The following is a 10995-nucleotide window of genomic DNA, read 5'->3' on the forward strand; positions in this document are numbered from 1 at the left end:
AGTTTCCCAATTGTGAACTTTCCATTTCTATGTAGCAACATTCCAGAAGCACCTTCATACGGAGTATATATCTCCCAGTTGATACGATATTTCATGGCTTGTTGATAGAGGGTTGCTGCTTACAAGGAAGCTATTAAACCAAGAGTTCTAATTGGTGATTTTGAAATCATCCCTTCGTAAATTTTACGGACGCCATCACGAGTTAGTTGACCGTTATGGAATATCTGTTTCATAGATGACGTAGGATATGTTCCAATTGTCGTAACGACATTCTCGTTCCCTTTGACCGAATGTGACCTACCGAATTAGACATATCACCGGGTTTGTACTAGCATGAGCAGCACGACGGGTGTCACATGTGGAGCAGGATCTGCTTATCCTTGCGGAGCACCTGAGATCACACCAAGTTCTTGGTGGGGTTCATGTTGCTCAGTCTTTGGTTGTCTATGTTGTTTTGTGTACTGTTGTTTGTCGGTTTGCCTTTTTCTTATTTAACCATGGCGTTGTCATTTTTTTTCGACTTATAAGTTTTAATGTCCGTTTGGTATCCTTCGCCTCTCTTTTTTTATCCGTGTTTATGCTTTGATTTCCCTTGCTGTCAATTTTTACATGAATGACACTTTTTTTCTTATGACATAAATGTTGGTAAAGGGATACTTCTATTTATGTGCAAGAATGGGGCCTCGGTGACTGAGTGGTCTAAGAAATTCGACTACTGTATCACTAGCATGTCAACACTGAGGTATTGAGTTCGAATCCCGCACGTGGCAGATGCATTTGACTCCAGGCTTAAATTACCAGGATAGTCAGTTTTCAAGCCGAAAGGCAATTGTTCTCTCAAGCCAATAATAAGAATAAAAACCGACCTCTACGGAATAGCCCATAGTGATGGTAGTGGTGTCTAACATCAACCAATCAATCAATGTATGTAAGACAACTATGACAATGTGTAATTGGTGCCAAAAAATAATCCGTTTATGATGAAATTACTACGACAGTTGAAGTAAACAGGCCAAACGTCCACTGTTAGTTTCATTGCATCGTGAACAACTTATATCCTTCACTTGTCATGTAGGGTTTTCATATCATCAAATTTATTAAAAAAATACCAGTACTATTCTTTAAACAAGCATATTATTGCTCGCCGAAAGCTGCACCTTTGTAAAAAACATTGTATTACAGACAAAACTTATTTGTTACATATACAATATGTATAATGGTACCTTACGTATTTTAAGTAAATCAAATCTGAAACAACATCATTTTCTGATATTAAAATATATCAGAAAGCAATTAAACATGGCATTTTTAAATTGGAACTTGAAGTAATGGTTACAAAACAGTTAATATCAAATACTGGGGCACAATTCTACATCAATCCTACGTATACACTGTGTTCATATTGTACAAAAGTTTTTGTTTTAATTCCATTCGGAAATTATGCATCATTTGTATATACTTCCACTATTGGGGCTTTAAAGTGTCTGGTTTGGTCTGTTGGTTATAGCCAGTGAATGGTGCATGGCAATAATTTGACAAGTTACCTTACTCTGGTTTATACTTTGTTTTTCATACGATGATGACATACTTTGTTTACACAGCAATAGCAACGCACGCCATAATCCGACTTAGCATGAATACTGACAGTTGTATGCTTATGACACGCTTGTGCTCAACATTAACTCTCACATGCCAACAAAAAGTACAATAGTTCGTTTTATAAAGACAAAAAATTTAATTTATCATGAAAAGTCAATTACATCATTTTCTAGTATAAAGGCCTAGACAAGGTTAACATGAAGGAGAATATTGGAGAAGGACCACAGAAAAATGAGCCGACCAAATAAAATAAAGAGAAAAATTGCTAAAAAAAGAATAAAGAATAGAGAATAATAGGCTGGGTATATATAGAAAATAGAGAAAATGGGGGGAAAAAACAATAGAGAAAAATTGTCAAAAAAAAAATAGAGAATATGGAAATGAAAGATCCCAAGGCAGACCCTCAAGTATACTGATGAGAGTTAAATGTACGACACGACCATTACAATTGGCTACTATATATCAAAGAAAGCTATCCATTTCGTTGGTCTCGTGGTAGCTTGCTCGCTTTCAGCGTGAGAGGTCGTTGGTTCGATTGCAGGATTCGTCAAACCAACATATTGACAGGTTAAGTTTGCTGCTTTTCTTATTTGTACCTGGAATCAAAATCATATTATCAGGTAGACTGTCATAGATTACTGTGGAATGCTACCTAGGCACATAATGTTTGCAATGAAAGATGACATGTTTGATATGGAAACCAGTCAGTTGTTTGCAAAGCAGACTTCATACATCACATTAACATAATTATGATGCCCTGTTATTCATCTAATATTTGCTACTGAAATTTAAACTAAAAATCATCCATCTTCCCTAATTTAAGCTTACCGGGGTTTTATTGTCATTCGTGAATTATTTTGTGTAAAAATTAGGCTCAGTATAAGTTGTGCCCACCCATAATTGTTAATGACAAAAAAACCTCGACACAAGTTGTAATTCACAATATTAACTGATCAGATACAAAACTAAACGTCTTTAGCCGATTTCACTCTGTACGTTTCTCATTTCACATGTTTTATACATCTAGACTTACCTTCATCAAGTACGCGCGATCCCATTGATTGGTTAAGTAAAAGTACATAATAAGTTTAAATTTAAAAAATCAACATCAACACGACAAAAATGACCTGTCTTACGCCATCTGAGGTCAAATCTGACTGACTGAGTTGTTACTTTATTTTTGGTATGCAATTTCATATGTCATACGTTATTATATAAATCAAGACAAACGCCGGACGTACGAAATGTATAAAGTGTAATTTTCTCTTTATGAATTTAAAATCATATGTATGCATGTTTAAAATCTACTTTTGAGAGTTTACAATCTACTGTATGACTTCTTATTAGCCATCATTTAATAAGACAAATTATAACAAAGTAGTGTTTCCTGTGGATAATTGGTCAATTTATAACGTATTTCACTATGAAGCAAATTAAACTTAACTATTTATACAGTACAGGTCTGACGAAAGATACATCTCGTGTCACAAATAGTTGTTGCATCCCGATTATTAATACGTCCTAGGTTTAGTTGGTTTAGTAGAAACGTGGACGTCTCAGGTGCTTGGATGATTTGAACGATCCACAGCTGGGGCAAACCAGACTAGACGTCTATTTTGGGAGTGAGGACACAAGCACAGAAGCAGACACTATGTGCAAAATATAGGATGACACGTCTTTAACCCAGCACATCTAATGTCCCACTAAGAGTGTAGATCGAGTACATAGCAGTGATTTTATTAACATGTTATTGATTTAAATTTGTATGCAATCAATTTCAGTCTTCTTAACATTTTTCAAATAGCCGTGTATATTATGATGTAATGCCCAAATATTTGTTAATTCCTATCTCCTATTAAGGTGGTATTTTATCTTGTATGTTACTCAATGGCAATCAGACTTTACTAAGGAGCAGTTGAACCAAACCTAGTTTAGAAAACCAATTATGTATGTATAACTGCATTGCAGATTGCAGATAAGAACGCGTGGCTGTACAAAACAGGGTGTACATTTAGCTACGCATATAACAAGTTTTGACTTGTAAATATCCCATATTTGTATTCCTTTAACATGTTTAACGTAATGGACATTCAAACGTCATCCAATGGAAGGAACGAGTATATTGTGTATAGAGTTTCATTTTCAACAATAATTCTAGATTAATTAAAAATTCAATAAAAAACACTGAAAGACAATGGCTAGGGTTCCATCCTCCGAATATTGCTCGATTTACCCTAAAACTGCTCCCATTGTAGGAGAAGAAATACATAGAATGAACAAAACATAGGGATATTGCAGATTTGTTACTTTTTGCATTTCAAGGTAGTATTACTATGCAATTAACGAACGAAATGGGACTTATCAAAATTAAACGAAATTGGTCATATCAAAATTAAACGAAATGGGTCATGTTAAAATCAAACGAAATGGGTTATGTCAAAATTAAAGCACCAGGTTCCGAAAATAATGCTAACAACGTTGACATTATGACCCGGTATTGTTGCTTTACGCAGCACACGTTTTTGTTTTATTTTATATTCACAAATGTATGAAAGCAAACTGGAATATAAACATATTATGTGTCATGTTTTACAATATTTACGTTATTCAAATCAATTCGGTTTGCCTTATTGCTGAACTAGAACATATTTGTATTGTTCACTAATGTTTTTATTTAACGTTCACTAAACGTTTAGTGACAACTATCAAATACATATTTAGAGCAAACAAAAATTAAATAATTAAGTTTTTTAAATGTTGCTATCTTGACACAGAATGAGATTCACCATTAGTATATCAGGGCATGTGAGATACGAAATAACATGTGCCTATGCACTAATGCCTAACTGTAAATCCCGTTTAGGTACAAACAATTTAAAGATAACATTATTGAACATGAAACACAACTGGTTCCCAACAGGACAAAACCGTCTGCTGCCAATGTAAAGCTTCAATTAAAAAATAAATGTAAAAGCGGCTCGAGCCAAAAAAAAAAAAAACCTGAAGTAGCATAAACTCCGGACAAAGAGTCGGAACTTCGGAGGGAGATAGTGCAGCTAATATAAGATTATTTCCAAAATTCTATAACAGAAACATTCAATCTAACAGTATTCGTATGTTTATGCCAGATACCGATATACTATACAAATGATAATTTAATAACTGTTTAATGAAGTTCAACAATTGAAATCATTTCTTTTTTTGATACAAAGGATCAAAGGATTGGAAAAAAAACTTAATGATTCAACATATTTTGCACAGATAAAAAAAAAACTTCCATTGTTATGTTAATGCTGCTACCTTCATTTTGTAACCTTTGTTTTGCTGTAGTTGAATATTCGTCCAGCCTTAACTGTATTTTGAAAAGTGTAATGACTTTTCCGGATGTTAACACTTTGAAAGGAGAATACTGTTATATACAGATTTAATTATAGCATGTATAGTATTGTGTTATGAAAATTAATCGTTAAGTTATTCAAGGATTTCAAACATGTCCACGATGTTTATTGTCTGCTTTTTGTTCATTTTGACAGTTTTTCATGTTTGCAAAGCTGACGAAAATACAAATATACAAATTCCTTTAATGGATAATGTTAAGGCGCCACTTTTTGCTGATATTAATTTGTCAAACGTGACGCAACAACTGAAGAGAGTAATTCAACAGGAGGTGAAGCGCAGCGTACAAAACAGAATTAATGGTAAGTAAGCAGTATGTACAAAACGAACAAGATTAATGGTAAGTCTGGGCAAACAGAACAGGATTAAGGGTACGTCAGGGCAAACAGAACAAAATTAAGGGTAAGTCAGGGCAAACAGAAACAGAATTAAGGGTGAGTCAGGGCAAACAGAACAGGATTAAGGGTAAGTCAGGGCAAACAGAACAGGACTAAGGGTAAGTCAGGGCAAAAAGAACAGAATTAAGGGTAAGTCAGGGCAAACAAAACAATCAAATAATAAAACGAGGTTTTGGCAAGTTTATTATTACTATCTAAATTAAATAACGAGAGTTGATATCAAACAATATTTTATTCTCACAAGTTGTTAAACCTATTTCTCTTATTGGCAACACTCTCGTTGTGTTAAATTAAAAATTCCGCGAACAGTATTTTGCACATACAAGTATGATGTCATATGTCCTATTATGGTGTAAAACTTTAACACCTGACATTTAAAAAAGAAAATTCATACGCTTCAGAATATCTAATAAAAGTTTACCAAAAAAGATGTTCAGGTGAAAAGTGTGAGTGTTTTGTATATTAATGAAGAAATCAAATATGTCCGTTGCCATGGACGAAATGTACATTGTTTTAACCTTTGGAAGTCATCAATGACTTAACAAATAGCCAATGGAAATGTCGTAATATCGTCTCATGATGATGGATAAGCCAATCAAATTAACGCAGATTTCCGTGCAATGTGATACGAGAAATGTCTCTTAATGCAAAAAATAGATAACAGGCCGCAGAGAATTTTTACTTATTCGGAAGAGAGCAGAATAATATAAACAGACCGATAACCGGAAGTTGTTTACTGTTAATTGTAAAAGTTTGTTTCGTAGTATATTTCTATGAATGTATTGATATTTGGTAGCCTTTCTGACAGACTTTTATTTCTATTTGAACGGAAATTTAAGACGTAGCAAAATGCTTTCCTTTTTTTCCCAACCCACTCGAAGTTCGTTGAATAATGATTTGTTTTAAGTTTTATTTATTAATTTGACAGATAGTGGGAATTGTGACCGAAAAATTGATGCAATGGAGAAAACCCTACAGGCTCTGGTGTTAAATTATACAAATACACTTAATCAGCTGACACCGACGTTTGAAACCATAGCTTCAGGTACTGGTTTGTTAAATACTTACTTAATTTTAATTCTTAACGATAGATTGTGATCTGTGTTTTTGTACATTCATCTTACTTCAGTTAATACTGTATCAGACATGATTGGATGTGAATATTTCTAGCAAAGGAGAGGGAAGCGGACGGGGGACAACGAGCGCTAGCAAACAATTTATATAATCCCGCCATTTTCTATAAGTGGTGTCTATCATATCTGTTGTTGTTTGCCACATTTGATTTCCAATTATTGTTTGAGTAGAGTACAGGCCGATTTTTCTATCGTTTGAATTGTTTCGCGTCTGTGGTACAGATTTTGATCTTTGTGAAAAGTCATACTTGGACGCATAACTTTTGTTATATCAACATTTTTAAAACAGTACAAAGTACTGAGATATTCAATGTTTTCAACATGAACCAAAAAAGAAAGAAAACAGCTATTGCTCGCTGCTGGGTGAATTGCAATTGTACAAGTTTAATCATAGATAAATTATTGCAAACATTAATTTTTATTTTGCACGAACAAAATACTTATTTTTTTTTGCGCAGGTATTTTACATTTGTCAAGTAATTTTATTTGTCAGGTTATATGAATGACAAGAGCAATTTCAATGTAAATCCCTCCCAAATACGTGGCTCGTATAAGAAATTTTATCAATTTACCTCAATGTATTGCGATACATACAAACAAAGGAGATTGTGAATGATTGCTAATGAGATAACTATTCAACACAGTCCATACGACGTTGGGGTAAGCAGCACAACGTCGTATGGACTGTGTTGAATAGTTATCTCATTGGCATAAAAGTTCTTATACGAGCCACGTATTTGGACATGTTGGAGGGGGTTTGCATTGAAATTGCTCTTGTCATTCATATAACCTGGCAAATAAAATTACTTGACAAATGTAAAACACTTGCGCAAAATAAATAAGTTTTTTGTTTGTGCAAAAAAAAAAATGACTTTTTGCAATAATTTATTTATGTTTTAAATTTGTACAATTGCAATTCACCCAGCAGCGAGCAATAGCTGTTTTCTTGCTTTTTTGAGAAACATTGAATATCTCAGCACTTTGCAGTATTTTAAATTTGTATATAACAAAAATTTTTAAGCCATGCAAGATGCTAATAAAACAATAAAAAGAAATAATTCAAAATGTAACGTTTATAGAAATGGTTTGGTAAACGTCATAGAGACAGCAGTAAATCATAAAATTATCAAAAGACTTAGATCATCATGGCGAGGTCCGTATCGATCAGACTAAATATGATAAGATGATTTCAGCAATATAATAACTAGTATCTGATAAATATAAACTGCATTCTTTTTCAAAGTATGGATAAAAAGTAGCATTGTGTAATAAACATCAATGACACAGCAACACACTAGCACAATATATCAAGATTGATCAGTTGGTCATTATAATAAACAGATGTCACAACAATATGCAATCTTCTAAATTGACCCGAGTTTAATAACGTGCATGACTTTGACCTGACAAACAAGCGATAAATGAAATGCAATAAAAACATTACTAGGTTCCTGACTTTAGACAGGCACATTAATATGTTGAAGGTTCATATACTATTTTAAATATCAATCCTTCTCATATTCGTTGCTTGGATTGCTGAAAAAAGAGACTAGTACACAAAATAGTATGACATGAAAATATGTACACTCAGATTAAAACTAAACACAAAAATATATGTATATATGATGTACAAACGTACTATCACATGAATATTGAAGAACACGATATCGAAAAATGTAAGGACATTTCCTAAATATGTTAAGTTTTCAAATACCATACAAACACTCGATGTGAATTATGATTTAAGGTAGCAATACCGTGTTGAAACAAATGCAATATTAGAAAGGTTGTTGCATTGTGAACATTACTCAAATCTATTGCATGCTAGGTATTAGATTTGTCTTACATGTATCTATATTCACAATTATTATCATAATCCGATAGTTGCCGATGAAATAAGAATCTTTAATTTCGTTATACCTCAAGGTATTTTTCAAGCAATCACGTGATCAATAATGTCAAGGATTTCTCATAAAGACTAAAATTACCCAGGCGGAAAACTTATCAAGTGACTATTACGAATTTTGATCTCTATTAAATAATTTCTTATTAAAGTAAAACGATTACACTACATATAACATCTATAATTTATAACTATGTAGAATCTAGATATTTTGACTATTGAAATTGATTAAAACATTATATTTATCAGCTAACTGTCAAAAGCCATATCAGAAGATAGGAAACGGGTGTTATTTCATCAGCAATGACAAAGTTTCGGGAAATGCAGCATTTGTACGTATAAATTACATGTTATTCTGCGTTTACAAAATTTGCTAGATTGCACCTTCACATGTAGATATACTTTTTTTTTGTAATTTTTTAAAACAAATGTTATCTTTCATTCAACAAAACTCATTTTCTTGTACAATGTATTTCCTTTAAATAAGATGTGCCTAATACGCATTTCGAGTTGATTCGATCATAGTGGTCAATAATAGGTAACAGTTTTGAAAGAAAACCATAGTTACACATAAAACCTCTGTTAAATCGTTTCATTCATATAAAACATCTTTGCTTGATTTGTACACATAAACTTAAAACTGATAACATTCACGCAACTATAACTGTTTCAACAAGTGGCACAAACTATATTAATAACTGGATCTGACATTCATGAAAACAGTGGTAACTCATTTAATTGATCTGCTTTTGTTTTTATAAAGGGAAAAAATACAAGATTATGCGTGTATTGTATAGCATTGTACCGAATACACGGGAGAATACTTGTATGTGATATTATTATACTTTATACAGAATGCTGAGACATATTTAGGCGACAAAATAATGCCAGTATATTTCCTTTAGGAATATTGCGGGTACGGTGTATGGCTTCTGACATAATGTACTAATATCTAGTTTAAATCATGTTCACGTGTACTACTATCGATGAGTATGCTTTATAACTATAAGTTTTTTTCCTAAATTGTTCTTGTTGAAAATTATACCGATATCGGTCCTTAGAATATCTGACTATTCAATGTTCGTCATTCTTTTCATTCAGGCGAGCTGTACAGACCCTGGTGCTTATTTGGCTAACTTTGAAACCCTTGAAGAGGCCATGGCTATGACCTTATTTATTCAGAAGCAGAAAACAGGTAATTTACAAATATCTGTTAGAGCTTGTTTACAGGTTTTTGTTTAAATAATCTTACAGTCTTCGACAAAATTTAACTAAATCTGACGTTTGTATGTATAAGCTAAAACAAATCTGTATTTATTTATAGTTTATGCAACACTGGTGTCCAAGCTTAATGTAAAACTTACTTAAAAAAGGAAAGAATAACTTCAGAACAAGTTTTAAAGTACAGTTATATCATGTTCTTATATATTTTTATTTATACCTAATGTTTTAATGCATAGTGTGTATAGACTGTACAGTATAAAGAACAGGAGTTAACCGAATAAGTGTTTAACGTAGTTGTATACAAATTTCTCATTCGGGTCATGTTTTTATCATCATTGCCATTTATGTACAACCAATTGAATGACATTCAAGCCAGTCAACACTGAATAAAATACTTGTGAGCATTGCTGAAAACTTGTTTTAGATCCAATCAAAAGGTCATACAAAACAACTAGAAGGTTATATTGACAAATGCAAGAAGAAACGCATATGATTGAATGATCAGTTGGTACTGCGAGTTCATATACCATATTATATATATCTGTTCAGTCCATCTGCGTTGCTATATTCCTTGACTTGCCTCGACTTTTCCAATGTGTAACCAATGTGTTTATACTTGAAAAAAGTTAAGCAGAAATTACGAACATTTATAATTTTGAAATGATTAAGAAACTAAGGTTTCAACTCCTGTTCAAACACAGCGATGATGATGATGATGATGATGATGATGATGATGATGATGATGATGACGATGATGATGATTTTCTTCAAGGTATTCACTACTACGTTGGAGGACGGAACATCAACAGATATCTTCCAAAGGGTGATTGGCGGTGGATCAAAAATGGTAAAGTCACAAAGATGACTTATTTTGCCTTTGCTGAAGGACAACCTTCAGGAACAGCTAAGGATGAACAGGACTGCATGTTTTTGTATGCCAATAACAAATACCAGTTTTATGATATTGAGTGCGATAAGGAAATCTATTATGGTGGTTATATTTGTGAAAAATAAAACGTGTTTTATTAGTGTAATTATTAAATAAAATACACATGAAGCGAGATATGATTTTCTTTTGTTTTCACTTAAAAAGGATATGATTTACTTTCAAATACGCAACAAATCGATCGAACAAGGTTTCCCCCGTACTTGACATCTTCAACAATATGATTGAAAAGCTAAGATCGCAGGAATATTTGTTGATAGTTTCCAACACAGATAATTATATGGTGCGTAATATTGCATTTCCGGTGAAGAAACTTGGTTAGCCCCGTTAAATGTTATATGCGCCAGCTTTCCAATGTCAGAAGCCTGTAATTTATTGGTTGTTGTTGTTTGCCGG

At 32.9% G+C, this 10995-nt stretch overlaps 1 protein-coding gene across 1 annotated transcript; it reads left to right on the forward strand.

The window, feature by feature from the left end:
* The first annotated feature begins 5028 nt into the window (after positions 1-5028).
* LOC127718998 (C-type lectin domain family 4 member E-like) lies at positions 5029-10718 on the forward strand. Its single transcript, XM_052225092.1, has 5 exons — positions 5029-5297; positions 6322-6438; positions 8679-8761; positions 9531-9624; positions 10426-10718. Exons 1-5 carry the CDS (start codon positions 5090-5092, stop codon positions 10665-10667), a joined length of 744 nt encoding a protein of 247 aa, XP_052081052.1. The 5' UTR covers positions 5029-5089; the 3' UTR covers positions 10668-10718.
* The last annotated feature ends 277 nt before the right edge of the window (positions 10719-10995 follow it).

The sequence above is a fragment of the Mytilus californianus genome, unplaced genomic scaffold (genome assembly GCF_021869535.1).
Source record: "Mytilus californianus isolate M0D057914Y unplaced genomic scaffold, xbMytCali1.0.p SCAF_10, whole genome shotgun sequence".
Classification (NCBI taxonomy): Eukaryota; Metazoa; Mollusca; class Bivalvia; order Mytilida; family Mytilidae; genus Mytilus; species Mytilus californianus.